A 17,591-nucleotide genomic window follows, 5' to 3' on the forward strand; every position below is an offset into this window, starting at 1 on the left:
CGGCACCAACACCGAGACTGGAACCGCTCTGGGACTGGGCCTGAGGCTGAGATTGGCACTGGGATCACTCTAGGGCCAACACCAGCACCAGTACCAACACTGGGACCAAGACCACTCTGAGAATTAGGCCAAGACCAAAACCAAAACTGAGACCAAGACCAAGACTGACACCAGAACCAGCACTGGCACTGCTATAGGACTGAGAATGAGACCAAGACCAGCACCACTGTGGGATCGAGTTTGAGACCAGGACCAGAATCAGCACCAGGAGCGCTCCAGGACTGCTCCAAGACTGAGACCCAGACCAGCACCGGGACAGAGACCGACACCGGCAGCGCTCTGGGATCTCCGCGTTCACTCCGGGGAGTTTTGGCTGCGCCCCCGCACGGGACTGGGCAGGACTGGGAGGGACCCCTGGGTGGGGCAGGACAGCCTCGGTTCCCATCGTTCTGGTGCAGCCATCCCGGTCCATATGGTCCCAGTCCACGTGATCCCAGTTTGTACAATCCCAGTCCATGTGATCCCAGTTTGTACAATCCCAGTCCATGTGATCCCAGTCTGTACAATCCCAGTCCATGTGATCCCAGTCTGTACAATCCCAGCCCATGTGATCCCAGTCTGTACAATCCCAGCCCATGTGATCCCAGTCTGTACAATCCCACTGTGTTTGGCCCTGATCCAACTGGTCCCAGTCTGTGCAGTCCCAGTCTGGAGGATCCCAGTCCATGTCATCCCAGCCCCCATGATCCCAGTCTGGATGCTCCTGCACGGCTCACACTGCCAGGGTCTGGAATTCCAGTTCCCAGCCAGGAAAAGATGTTCCTGCCCTTGAAGGCAAAGCTCTTCAGAAGGGGCCAAAAGCCAAGTGCAGCAAGATCTTACAGGGACATTTCACTGCCAGCCTTCCTAACTTCACCCATGGCTGTTGGAGCTCCTGCACGGGGAATTAAATCAGGGGAGGGTCTTTGGTGGGAGTTGCCCTGGATCAAGGGAGACCCTGAGACAGAAACAGAGCAGGCAGGAGAGACAGGAGAGAAAGGAGGACACAAACACAATCAGCTGAGAAGGTGCCACTGAAACAGAACTGCAACTGACTGGAAGTGAACGGGACAGAAATCAGGAATTGTGAAACTTTTATTTACTATCAAATCCATCCCTTGGCAGCCAGCCCCACACAATCCCAATCCCAGTGCTCCAAATTTGGATCCCACTTCTCCCAATCTCCTTCCAACCCCTTCTCACCCTGGTGGCTGTGGAATCCAGTAAGGTTCCCGTGGGACTGAGTTGTTTTTAGAAGGGAACAAGGCACTCGGAGGCGGGACTGAGCCCTTTTGGGTTAAAACTGAGGTGTTTTCAGTACGATTGAAAAGTTTAGAGGTGACAGATTGATCCCTCTTGGCTTTTGGCGTGGAAAGAGATGGAGAAGAGACAAAAATGAAGGCCAGAACAAAAGGATAACCAGCCAGGTGTCTTCCCAATGTGGATCCCAGGGAATGTGGGTCACCAGGGCTCTGCCCAATGTGGCTCCTCCAGTGGGGGATGGAGCTGGAGCAGCGCACGAAGCTCTTCCCGCACTCGGGGCACTCACAGGGCTTCCCTTAGCGGTGCCTCCGTTGGTGTTTGGTCAAGGCTGAGCTCTGGCAGAAGCCCTTCCCACACTCCTCACACTTGTAGGGCCTCTCCCCAGTGTGGATTCGCCGGTGGGTGACGAGGGTGGATTTGTCCCTGAAGCCCTTCCCGCAGTCAGGACACTCGTGGGGCCTCTCCCCAGTGTGGATGCGCTGGTGGATGATGAGCTGGGAGTTTTGCCTGAAGCCCTTCCCGCAGTCAAAGCACTGGAAAGGCCTCTCCTCCGTGTGTGTCTGGTAGTGCTTGTGGAGTTGTGAGCTGGAGTGAAACCTCTTCCCACACTTGGAACACTCGTAGGGCCTCTCCCCAGTGTGGACACTTTGGTGGCTGATCAGGTGGGAACGCTGCCTGAAGCCCTTCCCACACTCCCCACACTGGTATGGCCTTTCCCCAGTGTGGATGTTCTGGTGGCAGATCAATTTGGCACGCTCAGTGAAGCTCTTCCCACACTGCTCACACTTGTAGGGCCTCTCCCCAGTGTGGGTCCTGTGGTGGCGGATCAGGCTGGAGGTCCGGCTGAAGCTGATCCCACACTCCTCACATTTGTGAGGCTTCTCCCCAGTGTGGATCGTCTGGTGCCGGAGCAATTCAGAGCTGACTGTGAATCCCTTCCCACACTCCCCACACTTGTAGGGGCGTTCTCCAGTGTGGATCATCTTGTGCCGGAGCAGGCTGGCTCTGACGCTGAACCCCTTCCCACAGTCCCCACACTCGTAGGGTCGTTCCCCAGTGTGGATCCTCATGTGCAAGATCAGTAGGGAGTTGAGTCTGAATTCCTTCCCACACTCCCCACACTCGTAGGGCCTCTCCCCAGTGTGGATCCTCTGGTGCTGGGTCAGGTGAGATCTCAGGCTGAATCTATGCCCACACTCCCCACACTCGTAGGGTCGTTCCCCAGTGTGGATCCTCTGGTGGTAGATCAGGCGGCTCCTCCTTCTGAAGCTCATCCCACACTCCGAGCACTTGTGGGGCTTCTCCCCATCACCAATCTGCTCATGGACCACCAGCTCCGAGCTCTGGCTCCATCTCTGGTCACCCCCCTGGCCCATGCTGGGGCTTTCCTCCTCAGATCCCCGCCATCTGCGTTTGCAGCCCCTCCTCGTGCGGGATCTCCGCGGCTTTTCCTCCCCGTTGCATTCCTGTGCCGTGGAGCCGCTCCAAACGGCCTCTTCCACGAGGTTCTGCCGCGGGGATTTGTCCTCCCTGCTCTCCGTGCTCAGCTCCTTGTCTGGGGCAGGAAGGACAAGCAGAGGATGGGATTTGCCTCCGTGCCAGAGGGAAGGGGAAGGAGATCCCCCCAGCGCGTCCTGGGCAGGACAGCGTCAGCAGCGGGGTTGTCCTGCAGCCGGGGCCGTGCTGGGCTGGGAGATGGAGCAGGACAGAGGGGGAAAGGGGCACTGACTTCCTCCTCACCTGCCTGCGGCTCCTGGGGCATCTTCCTCTTCCTCGCAGCCTCCTCCTCCTCCATCGGGCCAAGTGTTGGGAATGGGAAATCCTGGTTTGGGGAAAAACAAGGGATGAGCGCGTTGTGTTCTGGGTTTCTCCTGCCCAACTCCATCTCTACAAGTCCCCGAGCATCTGGGGTCCATAAAACCTCCCAAACACCAACATTCAGCCCTGAAAATGCCTCCCAGGGGTTCCTGGGAATGGTCCCTCCCCTTTGGTGTTTGGGGGTTCCCCCCTGTCCCAGCTGCTGGGGGTCACGCTTGTATTGGGGGTCCCCCATCTACTCGGTCCCGCCCTCCCCAGGCTGCTGGGAGTCCCAGCAATCCAAAAAGCTCCCCCCTCTTCTGTCTCCCCATTTAGGGATGCTGGGTGTTTTTGGGGTCCCTTCTCCCCTTATTCTCTGCTTTGGGGTGCAGGGGATCCAGGGAGTCCCCCCTGCCCCTCTCCAGGCTGTTGAGGGTCCCAAAATCCCGGCGCTCCCCCCTCTCTGGGCTCCCCACTTTGGGGGCCTGGGGGACACAGGGCTCTGCTCCTCCAGGGTGCCTCTGCCGGCAGCCGCCACCGGGACCCCCCAATGTCCCCCGTGGAGCATTTTCTGATCAGATTTGGAGCTCTGCATTCTCCAAACATCCCCCTGCCCCAAAAAATACACAAAGCACCCTGAGAGGAACTGGGAGTATTCTAGAGGCAACTGGGAACAAACTGTGAGCAAGTGAACCACGGTGAGGTAACTGGGAGTGCCTGGGAAGGACTACGAGATTGTTCAGGGCAACTGGGATATACTGGGAATGTCTGAAACCATAGGGCTGGTGACTGGGACCTAACTGGGAGGGGCTGAGAATGTGCTGGGGGAAAACTGGGATCATGCTGGGGCAACTGGGGAAAGTGCAAGTGACTGGGGCCCTGGTGGAAGAGACTGGCATCATACTGGACTCATACTGGGATAAAAACGGGACTGGCAGAGACTGTGCTAGGGGCAACTGGGAGAACTAGGAACACAGTGGTGGAAAGTGGGAGGGACAGGGAGCAACAGGGACCGAGCTGGGGGCAAATTCTATCATAATCAGGAATGCCTGGGAGTGACTGAGCCCATCCTGGGAGTGCCGAGGAAACTGGAACCACACCGGGGGAGCAACTGGGCTCATACTGGGAGCAGCCACTCCCGGCTCCCGCACCCCCGAACCCCTTTCCCGGCCATGCCGCCCCTCCAGCCCCAGCACCCCCCGCCGGGGTCCCGGCAATCCCAGGGGTCCCCCCCTCTCGGGCTCCCCGCTTTGCCCTTCTGGGGCTCTCCTGTCTCTGGGCTCCCGCTCAGGGAAGCCGCGGCTCTCCCGGGGCTCCCCCAAACCGGTGTCCCCCCGCCGATCCCGCCGCTCCCGCGCGCTCCCCACCTGGCCCCGGCACAGCTCGCAGGGCCCGGCCCGGGAAGCCCAACCCCCACCGCGGGGGGACCCGCATCCCCCCGGGCCCCGCCGGGGCTCTGCCGGCACCCACCGGGACCCCCAAAAACACCTCCCGGGGACCCCCCGATGTCCCCCCGAGGGCCATCTGCGCCTCTGCAGCCCTGCAACATCCAAACATCCCCCCCAAAAAACCCCAAACCCAGGGACACCCCCGGGATATTCGGGGCGAGCTCCCCCTCCCCGGGCACCTGCGGGATGGGGGGCGATGGTCCCGGGGGGGCTGCGAGTTCAGGGAGCTCCGGGGCCGCGCGCTTGATTCGCTCCTTCTCTGCTCCTGCTTCCTGCTGCCGCTCCGCCTCTTCCTCCCTCCCTCCTCCTCCTCTCCCGTTCCGAGCCCCGAACTGGGAGGGGATGGGGCAAGGAAAGGGCGGGAACTGTGAGGGGAAAGGGGCGGGGTCAAGGAAAGGGCGGGAACTGTGAGGGGAAAGGGGCGGGGCCAAGAAAAAGGCGGGAACTGTGATGGGAAAGGGGCGGGGCCAAGGAAAAGGCGGGAACTGTGAGGGAAAAGGGGCGGGACCAAGGAAAAGGCGGGAACTGTGAGGGGAAAGGGGCGGGGTCAAGGGGCCGCGCGGTTCTCAAAGGTTCTGGCTTGGCCTAAAATCAGCCAGAAAGCGCCTGAAATGCAGCCTAAACCCACCAGGTATGGCATAAATCAGCTAAAGGGGCCTCAAATCCACACAAAGGGTTCTAAAATTATCGAAATGAGCTTTGCATTGTCTAACAGGGCCTAGAATCCAAACCTAATCTTCCCAGGTTGGTATAAAATCACCTAAATGGACCTGAAATATTTGGGACCAAGACCAAGACCTGGCACTAGAACTGGCACCAGATCCAAGAATGAGACCGAAATCAGAATGGAGACCGAGATCAAGACTAAGAACAGAACTGACACCATAACTGAGACCAGCACCCCTCCAGAACTGGAACTAGGACTGGCACCAAGACTGAGAACCCAAACAGAAACCAAAAGCTGAACTGGCACTGGGACCAAGACTGAGACCACCACCAACACTGGGACTGACACCAGGAGCGCTCCAGGACTGCTCTGGGACCAGCACCAGCCGGGACTGAGACTGAGAGCAGCACCAGAACCAGCACCGAGACTGGCACCGCTGTGGGACGGGACCTGAGTCTGGGATTGGCACTGGGAGCACTCCAGGACCAACACCAGCACCGCTACCAGCACTGGACCGGAACTGCTCCGAGACTGAGACCAAGACCAGTGCTAGAACTGACACCAGCCCCTAGAATGAGACCTAAAGCAGAATGGAGAGCAAGACCAAGACTGGGAATGGAACTGACACCAGAACTGAGACCAGTGGTGCTGCAGAACTGGAAATAATACTGGGACTAAGACTGAGACCAGTCCTAGAACTGGCACTGGGACCAAAACTGAGACCAACACCGCCACTGGAATCAGCACCAGGAGCGCTCCAGGACTGCTCTGTGACTGCCACTGGCACTGGGAGAACTCCAGGATTGAGACTGAGAGCAGCACCAGAACCAGCACCAAGAATGGCACCGGTACCAGAATGGAGACTGGGATTGGCACTGGGAGCACTCCAGGACCAACAATGGCACCAGTACCAACACTGCGACCAGAACCACTTCGAGACTGAGACCGAGACCAAACCTGTGACCAAGACTGAGACGGAAACCAGAACCAGCACTGGCACCAGGACTGGAACCGCTGTAGGACCAAGACTGAGACCCAGACCAGCACCGGGACAGAGACCGACACCGGCAGCGCTCCGGGATCTCCGCGTTCACTCCGGGGAGTTTTGGCTGCGCCCCCACACGGGACTGGGCAGGACTGGGAGGGACCCCTGGGTGGGGCGGGACAGCCTCGGTTCCCATCGTTCTGGTGCAGCCATCCCGGTCCATATGGTCCCAGTGCATGTGATCCCAGTCTGTACAATGCCAGTCCATGTGATCCCAGTTTGTACAATCCCAGCCCATGTGATCCCAGTCTGTACAATCCCAGTCCATGTGATCCCAGTTTGTACAATCCCAGCCCACGTGATCCCAGTTTGTACAATCCCAGTCCATGTGATCCCAGTTTGTACAATCCCACTGTGTTTGGCCCTGATCCATCTGGTCCCAGTCTGTGCAGTCCCAGTCTGAAGGATCCCAGTCCATGTCATCCCAGCCCCCATGATCCCAGTCTGGATGCTCCTGCATGGCTCACACTGCCAGGGTCTGGAATTCCAATTCCCAGTCAAGCAAAGATGTTCCTCACTCTACTGGTTTTGGTTCATGAATTTGAGATTTCCCAGCCAGCACACCCATTTATTTCACATCTTTATCATCCCGACCCTGTTCCCCTTCCCTTTCCCGATCCCATTCCTGTTCCTAATCTCAATCTCAATCTCAATCTCATTTCTGTTCCCATTCCCATTCCTGATCCCTTTCCCAGTCATGTTCCCTTTTCCCTTTCCCTTTCCCCTTCCCATTCCCATTCCCAAACCTGATCCCATTCCCAATCCTAATCCTGTTCCCATTCCTGTTCCCATTCCTGTTCATGTTCCCATTCCCAATCCTGTTCCTGTTCCCCTTTTCAATTCCATTCCCATTCCCAATCCTGTTCCTTTTCCTGATCCCCTTCCCGATCCCATTCCCAATCCCAATCTCGTTCCCATTCCTGATCCCATTGCCAGTCCCATTCCCAATCCTAATCCCAATCCCATTCCTGTTCCCAATCTCATTCCCATTCTGAGTCCTGCTCCCATTCCCAAATCCTGTTCCTGTTCCCCTTCTCATTCCCATTCCAGATCTCGTTCCCCTTCCTGATCCTGTTCCCAGTCCCATTCCTGATCCCATTCCCATTCCCAATCCCAATCCAGTTCCCCTTCCCATTCCTCATCCCATTCCCAATCCCTACCTTGTTCCCAATCCCTACCTTGTTCCCAACCCCGCCACTGTTTCCAGGGAATTGTTTTGATCTCAACCTCCACCCCAAACCCTGGGGTGTCAAACCCCCCCAAATCCCAAATTCCGGCATCAAAACCCCCAATTCCCAAATCCTGGGGTGTCAAAAAACCCCCTGATCCCCAAATCCTGAGATGCAAAACACTCCTGACCCCAAATTTTAGGCTCAAACCCCCCCAGATCCCAAACTTTGGCATCAAACCCCCCAATCCCCAAACTCTTGAATTGGAAATATTTGGGGTGTCCAATCCCTCGATTCCAAAATTTGGGGTTAAAACCCCCTGATCCCCAAATTCTGGGGTCAAAAACCCCCAAATTCCAAACCCTGAGGTGTCAAACCCTCCAAAATCCCACATTTTAGGGTCAAACCTTCCCCATCCCCAAACTTTGGGGTCAAACCCCCCCAGACCCCAAAATCCCCCCCAAAAAACACTGGGGACAGACCCCCCCAGCCCCCCCTCACCATCCTTCTTGATCTTCTCGTTGAGGTTGTTGATGTAGATGGTGTGGTTGGGGCAGGGCTCCTGCACCGCCATGGCCGCGACCTCTGTGGGGACAGGGACCCTCTGTGGGGACGGGGGGAATAGGGACAGGGACCCTCTGTGGGGACAGGGAGGATGAGGGGGGGTTTAGGGGGAGCTGGGACCCCTCTCTGGGGACAGGGGGCGTTTAGGGGGGGATTTAGGGAGTCTGGGATCCCTTCACCCCCTGGGACCCCCTCTCTATGTGCCCCTGACCACCAAATCCACCCCAGAACCCCTAAACTCTCCCAGTCACCCTCAATTCCCCTCAGACCCCCCATTTCCCCCCATTCCCACCTCAGATATCCCCATTTCCGCCACAGTCTCCCCAAACGCACCCCAGATCCGTCAATTCCACTCAGACCTCCCCCAGATTTCCCCATTTTCCCCCGGCCCCACCTTAGCTCTCCCCAAAGCCTCCCCACACGCACCTCAGACCCCTCAATTCCCCTCAGATTCCCCCCAAACCCCCTCATTTTCCCCATTCCCCCTCCTCAGCCGCCCCAAACGCACCTGAGACCCCTCAATTCCTCTCAAACCCCTCAATTCCCTTCAGATTCTCCCCTAAATTCCCCAAATTCCCCCATTTCCCCACCTCAGTGCCCTCCTCCGCTCTCCCCTCACCCTCTCCCGCCGCCGCCTCCGCCGCGTGGGCGGGCCCGCCCCAGCCAATAGCAGCGCGCCCCTCCCCAAACCAACCAATCAGAGTGCGTCTCCCCCTCATGAACTCCCGCCTCCCACTGGCGTCTCCCAGCCAATAGCAGCGCGCCTCTCCCAGAACCAACCAATCAGAGCGTGGCTCCCCTCAGCAATGCCCGCCTCCCCCGCGCCGCTCCAGCCAATCAGAGGCCAGGCGGGAGTGGCGCCCTCTGACCCCGGGGCCGGGCATGGAGCGGCTCTGGGGGGTTTTGGGGGCGGTCTAAGGGGTCCTGGGTGGGGTCTGGAGCGGGTCTGGGGGGATTTGGGGGGGTCTGGGGGGTTTTGGGGGGGTCTGGGGAATCCTGGAGGGGGTCTGGGGGATTTTGGGGGGGTCTAGGGGGTCCTGGGTGGGGTCTGGAGGGCTTTGAGGGGGTCTAAGGGGTCCTGGGTGGGATCTGGGGGTTTTTGAGGGGGTCTGGGGGCTCCTGGAGGGGGTCTGGGGGATTTTGGGGGGGTCTAGGGGCTCCTGGGTGGGGTCTGGAGGGGGTCTGGGGGGTTTTGGGGGGGTCTGGGGGGTCCTGGGTGGGGTCTGGGGGGCTTTGAGGGTGTCTGGGGGCTTTGAGGGGGTCTAAGGGGTCCTGGGTGGGGTCTGGGGGATTTTTGGGGGGTCTAGGGGCTCCTGGAGGGGGTCTGGGGGTCCTGGGTGGGATCTAGGGGGTTTTGGGGGGGTCTAAGGGCTCCTGGGTGGGGTCTGGGGGGGTTTCAGGGGGTCTAGGGGCTCCTGGGTGGGGTCTGGAGGGGGCCTGGGGGATTTTGGGGGGGGTCTAGGGAGTCCTGGGTGGGGTCTGGAGGGGGTCTGGGGGGTTTTGGGGGGGTCTGGAGGGTCCTAAGAGGGGTCTTGGGGGGGTCAGGGAAGGATCTGGGGGGTCCTGGATGGGGTCCTGGGGAGGTTTTGAGAGGGGTCGAGGGGGTCTGGGGGGGGTTTTGGGAGGGGTCCTGGGGGTCTGGGAGTCCTAAAAGGGGGAGACTGGGGGTCCTAAGAGGGAATTTGGGGGTCCTGGGGGGGGGTTTGGGGAGGGGTCTTAGGGGGTGAGTTCTCAGAGGGTTTGGGGAGGGGTCTGGGGGGGCTTGGGGGGGGTCTGGGGGTCTCCGAGGGGGTCCCCGGGATTGGGAAAGGGCTCAGAGACACCAAAATTGCTTTAAAAACGCCCTAAAATTCCAATAAACCCCCCCAAAATCCCAATTAAACCGTGCAAAATCTTCTTTAAACGCTGTAAAATCCCAATAAAACGCTCTGAAATCCCAGTAAAAAGCCAGGAAATTCCAGTAAAATGCCCTAAAATCCCAATAAAAACCTAGAAAATCCACTTAGATCCCCCAAATCCCAACCAACCCCCCCAAAGTCCCAATGAAACCCCACAAATCCCCCCAAAAATGCCTGAAGATCCCCCAAACCCAATAAAGTCCCCCAAAAATTCCCTCAAAACCCAAAAATCCTCCCCAAACCCAGAAAAATTCCCTCAAAAATTCCCCGAAATCGCCCAAATCCCAAAAATCCCCCAAGAATTCCCTCAAAACCCCAAAAATCTCCCCCCAGATTCCCCCAGAAATTCCGTGAAAAACCCCAAATTCCCCAAATCCCCCCAGATCACCCCAAAATCCCCCCATAATTCCCCGAAAAACGCAAAATCTCCTCAAAATCTTCCCCCAAAATCCCCCAGGAATTCCCTCAAAACCCCAAAATCCCCCCAAAATTCCCCCAAATCCCCCCAAAATTCCCCCAAAATTCCCAAAATCTCCTCAAAATCTTCCCCCAAAATCCCCTGAAATCCCCTGAAAACCCCAAAATCCTCCCAAAATTCCCGAAATCCCCCCAAATCTCTCCAAAATTCCCCCCAAGCTCCCCGAATCTCCCCAAAATCCTCCCATAATTCCCTGAAAAACCCAAAATCTCAAAATCTTCCCCCTAAATGCCCCAAAATCCCCTGAAAACCCCAAAATCCCCCCAAATCTCCCCCCAAAATCCTCCCATAATTCCCTGAAAAACCCCAAATCTCAAAATCTTCCCCCAAAATCCCCGAGATACCCCCAGGAATTTCCTCAAAACCCCAAAATCCCCCCAAAATTCCCCAAATCCCCCCAAATCCCCCTAAATCCCCCCAAATTCCCCCCAAATCCCCCCAAATCCCCCCCAAATTTTCCCATAATTCCCTGAAAAACCCAAAATCTTCCCCCTAAATCGCCCAAAATCCTCTGAATAACCCAAAATCTCCCTGAAATTCCCCCCTAAATGCCCCCAAAGACCCCCAGGAATTCCCTCAAAACCCCAAAGTCCCCCCAAAATCCCCCCAGAATTCCCAAAATCCCCCCAAATCTCCCCCAAATCCCCCCAAAATCCTCCCATAATTCCCTGAAAAACCCCAAAATCTCCTCAAAATCTTCCCCCTAGATGCCCCCAAATACCCCCAGGAATTCCCTCAAAACCCCAAAATCCCCCCAGAATTCCCCAAATCCCCCCAAATCTCCCCCCAGGTGCGGGCTGGTGGCTCTGGCCATGGCCGGGGCTCTGCTGGGACCCCCCCGGCCCCAATTGGGTCTGGGGGCTCTGCTGGACACGGCCCGGGCCAGGGGAGATGTTCTCAGGTGGGGAGGGGTCCTGGGAGGGGATTTGGGGGGGATTTTGGGGGGTTTTGGGGTGTCTGAGGGGGATTTTGGGGGCTTTTGGGGTTTTTAAGGGGATTTTGGGGGATTTTGGGGATTTTGGGGTGTTTTGGGTCTGGGGTCTCTGCTGGACACGGCCCGGGCCAGGGGAGATGTTCTCATGTGGGGAGGGGTCCTGGGAGGGGATTTTGGGGGAATTTGGGGGGTTTTAGGGGATTTTTGGGGGGTCCTGGAGGGATTTGGGGGGATTTTGGGGTCCTGGGGGGATTTGGGGGGATTTGGGGGATTTGGGGGGATTTTGGGGTCGTGCTGCTGAACCCCCTGCAGACCCCTCCTCAATAACCCCCCCCTCCTGCGGACCCCTCCCCAATAAAAACCCCGCTGGATTTTGGGGGCATTTTGTTATTTTGGGGGTTTTTTTGTGGTTTTGGGGGGTTTTTTTTATGGTTTTTTGGTGAATTTTGGGGGCATGTGGGCTGATTTTGGGGGGAAATTGGGGAGATTTTGGGGGGGCTGGGAGGGATTTGGGGGGGCTGGGGCGGTCCCGGGCGGGTTTTAGGGGGGTTCTGGGGGAGTTTTGGATGATTTGGGGGGGTCCAGGCTCCCCCATTTTGGGGAGGGGTCCCGGCGGTTCCCCCCGGATCCGCCAGGGGGCGCTGTCCCGTTCCGGATCCGCCAGGGGGCGCTGTCCGGCTCCCGCGTGGGCGAGGCCTGTGCTCGGTTCTCGTCTCTGATTGGCTCCCGACTGGAGGGGGCGGGGCCTTCAAACCCGGAAGCGGCGCAAGGGCACGCGGGGAGCGCGGGAACGGAGCCGGGCGGGGACCCCCGAGACCCCAAAAAATCCCCCCAAAACCCCCCTGGGACCCCCCTAAACCACCCCGAGACCCCCCCAAAATATCCCCAAAAACCCCTCCCGAGACCCCCCCAAAATCCCCCCCGTGACCCCCGAAAATCCCCCCAAAAATCCTCCCGACCTTCCTCGAGCCCCCCCAATTTCCTCCCAATTCCTGACCCCCCCAATTCCCGATCCCCCCAATTCCTGACCCCCCCCCCAATTCCTGACCCATCAATTCCCGACCCCTCCCAATTCCCCATCCCTCCAATTCCTGATCCCCGAACTTCAGCCCCCCCCAATTTCTGACGCCCCCCAATTCCTGACCGCCCAATTTCTGACCCCCCCTATTCCTGGCCCCCCAATTTCAGCCCCCCCAATTCCTGACCCCCCCCAATTCCCGACCCCCCAATTCCCGACCCCTCCCAATTCCCCATCCCCCCAATTCCTAACCCCCCCAATTCCTGACCCCCCCCCAATTCCTGACCCACCAATTCCCGACCCCTCCCAATTCCCCATCCCCCCAATTCCTGACCCCCGAACTTCAGCCCCCCCAATTTCTGACCCCCCCAATTCCTGACCGCCCAATTTCCCCCCAAATCCTGACCCCCCCAATTCCTGACCCCCCAATTTCAGCCCCCCCAATTCCCGACCCCTCCCCAATCCCTCCCATTCCCAAATTGCCTCTCCCCCTCTCCCGATGCTGTTCCGGGCTCTCTCCCGGGGGTCGCTCGGGGGGGGCCCTGGGGGGGCTCGGCCCTGACCCCCCCCAAAAACGGGCCAGGACCCCCCCCAGAGCCGGGACCCCCCCCCAGAAACGGACCAGGACCCCCCCCAGAGCCGGGACCACCCCCAAAAACGGGCCAGGGCCCCCCCGGGACCAGATCAGTTATTTGGGGGGGGGGGGTCCCGGTTTTTTTGGGGGAGTCACGGTATTTTTTGGGGGGGTCCCAGCTCTATTTGGGGGTCCCAGATTTGGGGGGGGCTCCCGGTGTTTGGGGGATCCCGTTAGTTTTTTGGTGGTCCAGTATTTTTTTGTGGGGGTCCCGGTATTTTTTGGGGGGGGGTCCCGCTATTTATTTGGGGGGTCCCTGTGTTTGAGGGGATCCCGGTATTTTTTTGGGGGGTCCCAGCTCTTTTTGGAGGGGTCTCGGCTGTTTTTGGGGGGTCCCGATACTTGGGGGGGGGTGCAATATTTAGGGAGGTCCCGGCTGTTTTGGGGGGTCCCGGTATTTTTGGGGTGTCCCGGTAATTTTGGGGGTGTCTCGTAATTTTTAGGGGGGTCCCGGTAATTTTGGGGGGTATCCCGTTATAATTTTGGGGGGTCCCGTTATTTTTTGGGGGGTCCCGGCTGTTTTGGGGGGGGGTCCCGGTATTTTTGGGGGGGTCCCGGTATTTTTGGGGTGGGGGGTCTCGGTATTTTTGGGGGGGTCCCCGGTATTTTTTTAGGGGTCCCGGTATTTTTGGGGGGTTCCGGTATTTTTGGGGGGGGTCCCGGTATTTTTTGGGGGGTCCCGGCTGTTTTGGGGGTGTCCCGGTATTTTTGGGGGGTTCCCGGTATTTCTGGGGGGGTCTCGGTATTTTTGGGGGGGGGGGGGGGTCCCTGGTATTTTTTTAGAGGTCCCGGTATTTTTTGGGGGGGTCCCGGTATTTTTGGGGGGGGTCCCTGGTATTTTTGGGGGGTCCCGGTATTTTTTGGGGGGGGTCCCGGCTGATTTTGGGGTGTCTCGTTATTTTTTGGGGGGTCCCGGTGTTTTTGGGGGGGTCCCGGTATTTTTGGGGGGGGGTCCCGGTATTTTTGGGGTCCCCTCACTCTGTGCCCCCCCAGGGCGGCGGGAGGGGCCGGCAGCGCCCCCTGCCCGTGAGCAGAATGGGCCGGGCCACGGCCATGGGAGAGACTGGGGAAACTGGGAGAGACTGGGAGAGACTGGGAGAGACTGGGAGAGACTGGGGAAACTGGGAATTGGAAATGGGGGAACTGGGAAGGACTGGGAATGGGAAATGGGGGAACTGGGAGGGACTGGGAATGGGAAATGGGGGAACTGGGAGGAACTGGGAATGGGAAATGGGAGAACTGGGAAGGACTGGGAATGGGAAATGGGGGAACTGGGAGGAACTGGGAATGGGAAATGGGGGAACTGGGAGGGACTGGGAGTGACTGGGAATGGGAAATGGGGGAACTGGGAGTGATTGGGAATGGGAAATGGGGGAACTGGGGGGGACTGGGGGAACTGGGAGGGACTGGGTGTCTCGGTTTGAAAGACAGGTGTTTGCCAAGGAAAGGTGAGAGCTCCTTTCCTGAGATGCAGAGAGCAGCCCCCTCCCTGTTAATTGTTTTAGTTCAAACCAGAGGCCTTCAGGCAGGAGGTGTGGGGATAGCAATAACAGTTCTTTACTGGTACCCAACAAGGCAGAAAACAACAACAGAACAGCTCAGCTCAGCTCAGCTCAGCTCAGCTCAGCTCCAGCCCCTTCCTGGCCTGGGCCGTGCTCCTCTCACTCCACGAGCCCCCCCAGACCCCTCTGCCACCTTTTCCTTTCCTGGTCTCCCCACACCCCCCTGTGAGAGAACATTACCTGTCCTTGCAAGGTGTAGCCACAATCACTTAGCACAACAATGGGAGAAAATTCCAGTGAAAGAAAAGGGAATAAATAATCCAACCCCCAACATTATCCACCCCTGAATTTCTCCCATACTAATATGCTATATCAAATTAAACTGTTCCATTATATATCCATACATGCAGTTAGAGACATAGGCACAGTACTATAGGTATTTCACCCTAAAACAAGGTCTCCTTGGGGTATGCATCTGGTCTCTCCATTCTTTTGCATCACCCACCAGGTGCAACCTGGTCCTTGAGCGAATACAACTCCATGGATGGGATTGTCTTTGCTGGAGGCAGGATTCACCCAAACAGTTTTTCCTAGCATACCTCTCATGTGTACCACTGGAACCTTATCTCCATCTGATATTCCCAAGGGCTCAGATTGGGCAGGGCCTGCTCGGTTAGTGGAACCTCGGGTGTTCACTAACCAGGTGGCCTTTGGTAGATTAATCTCCCAGTTCTGGAAAGTTCCCCCACCCAGTGCCTTCAAGGTGGTTTTAAGCAGGCCATTGCACCGTTCAACTTTCCCTGCAGCTGGTGCGTGGTAGGGGATATGGTACACCCACTCAATGCCGTGTTCTCTAGCCCAGGTGTTTATAAGGCTGTTCTTGAAATGAGTCCCATTGTCTGACTCAATTCTCTCAGGGGTACCATGCCTCCAAAGAACTTGTTTTTCCAGGCCCAGGATGGTGTTCCGAGCAGTGGCATGAGGCACAGGGTAGGTCTCCAACCATCCAGTGGTGGCTTCCACCATGGTCAGTACATAGCGCTTGCCCTGGCGGGTTTGAGGCAGTGTGATGTAGTCAATCTGCCAGGCCTCTCCATACTTGTACTTGGACCACCGCCCCCCATACCAGAGGGGCTTCACCCGCTTGGCTTGCTTGATGGCAGCGCACGTCTCACAGTCATGGATAACTTGAGAAATACTGTCCATGGTTAGATCCACCCCTCGGTCTCGTGCCCACTTATAGGTGGCATCTCTGCCCTGATGACCTGAGGCATCATGGGCCCATCGAGCCAGGAACAACTCTCCCTTGTGTTCCCAATCAAGGTCTATCTTTGACACCCCTATCTTTGCAGCCTGATCTACCTGCTGATTGTTTTTCTGCTCTTCATTAGCCCTACTTCTGGGAACATGGGCATCTACATGGCGAACCTTCACAGGTAATTTCTCTAACCGGGTAGCGATATCTTTCCACTCTTCAGCAGCCCAAATTGGTTTTCCTCTACGCTGCCAGTTAGCCTCTTTCCATCTCTCCAACCATCCCCACAGAGCACTGGCTACCATCCATGAATCAGTGTAAAGTTTTGGCCACTTCTCTCTTTCTGCAATGTGTAAGGCCAGTTGAACCGCTTTGAGTTCAGCAAGTTGACTGGATCCACCCTCTCCTTCAGTGGCCTCTGCTACCCGTCGTGTGGGGCTCCATACGGCTGCTTTCCACCTCCGATTCATCCCCACAATGTGACAGGAACCGTCAGTGAATAGAGCATAGCGTGTTTCCTCTGCTGGCAGTTGGTTATATGGTGGAGCTTCTTCAGCCCGTGTCACTGGTTCTTGTTCCTCATCTGTGACACCAAAACTTTCACCTTTGGGCCAGTTTGTAATTACTTCCAAAATCCCAGGGCGATTCAGTTTTCCAATCTGGGCGTGCTGTGTAATGAGGGCAATCCACTTGCTCCATGTAGCACTGGTGGCATGGTGGGTTGAGGGAACCTTTCCTCTGAACATCCACCCCAGCACTGGTAGTCGGGGTGCCAGAAGGAGTTGTACTTCTGTGCCAACCACCTCTGAGGCTGCTTGGACTCCTTCATAGGCGGCCAAGATCTCCTTCTCTGTTGGGTGTAGTTGGCTTCAGGCCCTCTGTAGCTCCGACTCCAGAATCCCAGTGGTCGGCCTCGAGTCTCACCAGGCACCTTCTGCCACAGGCTCCAGGACAGACCATGGTTCCCGGCTGCAGAGTAGAGCACGTTCTTCACATCTGGTCCCGTCCTGACTGGGCCAAGGGCTACTGCATGAGCAATCTCCTGCTTGATCTGGGCGAAGGCTTGCTGCTGCTCAGGGCCCCAGTGGAAATCGTTCCTCTTGCGGGTAACCAGGTAGAGAGGGCTCACAATCTGACTGTACTCAGGAATGTGCATTCTCCAAAAGCCTATGGCACCTAGGAAGGCTTGTGTTTCCTTCTTGTTGGTAGGTGGAGACATAGCGGTGATCTTATTAATTCCCCCTGTTGGGATCTGACGACGTCCATCTTGCCACTTGACTCCTAGAAACTGAATTTCCTGAGCCGGTCCCTTAACTTTACTTCGCTTAATGGCAAAACCAGCTTTCAGCAGAATCTGGATAATCTTCTCTCCTTTCTCGAAGACTTCCCCTGCTGTGCTGCCCCATACAATGATGTCATCGATATACTGTAGATGTTCGGGGGCCTCACCCTTTTCCAGTGCAGCCTGGATCAGTCCATGACAGATGGTGGGACTGTGCTTCCACCCCTGGGGCAGACGATTCCAGGTGTACTGCACGCCCCTCCAGGTGAAAGCAAACTGAGGCCTGCATTCTGCTGCCAGAGGAATGGAGAAAAATGCATTGGCGATATCGATAGTGGCGTACCACTTTGCTGCCTTGGACTCCAGCTCGTACTGGAGTTCCAGCATGTCTGGCACAGCAGCGCTCAGCGGTGGAGTCACTTCATTCAATGCACGATAGTCTACGGTCAATCTCCATTCTCCTTCAGATTTAGGCACAGGCCAGATGGGGCTGTTGAAGGGTGAGTGGGTTTTGCTGACCACCCCTTGGCTCTCCAGTTTACGAAACATCTCATGGATGGGAATCACCGAGTCTCTGTCAGTACGGTATTGCCGACGG

General features: G+C 57.2%; 1 protein-coding gene and 1 long non-coding RNA gene across 2 annotated transcripts in view; both read right to left on the reverse strand.

The window, feature by feature from the left end:
- Window positions 1-1,116: 1,116 nt before the first annotated feature.
- Window positions 1,117-17,591, reverse strand: part of LOC148219416 (uncharacterized) — a 106,525-nt gene continuing 90,050 nt past the window's right edge. The window contains exon 6 of the mRNA XM_088157603.1: window positions 1,117-2,574. Coding sequence (XP_088013729.1) covers window positions 1,599-2,574 — 976 coding nt within the window. The 3' untranslated portion in view covers window positions 1,117-1,598. The remainder of the gene's footprint in view (window positions 2,575-17,591) is intronic.
- On the reverse strand, window positions 3,035-8,422 carry LOC148219417 (uncharacterized). The gene is made up of 3 exons (XR_015799796.1): window positions 7,930-8,422; window positions 4,727-4,912; window positions 3,035-3,124 (listed from the first exon to the last, which is right to left on the reverse strand). It is a non-coding gene; the product is annotated as an uncharacterized LOC148219417 (long non-coding RNA).

This window comes from Sturnus vulgaris, unplaced genomic scaffold, assembly GCF_052056855.1.
Source record: "Sturnus vulgaris isolate bStuVul1 unplaced genomic scaffold, bStuVul1.hap1 Scaffold_141, whole genome shotgun sequence".
NCBI lineage: Eukaryota > Metazoa > Chordata > Aves > Passeriformes > Sturnidae > Sturnus > Sturnus vulgaris.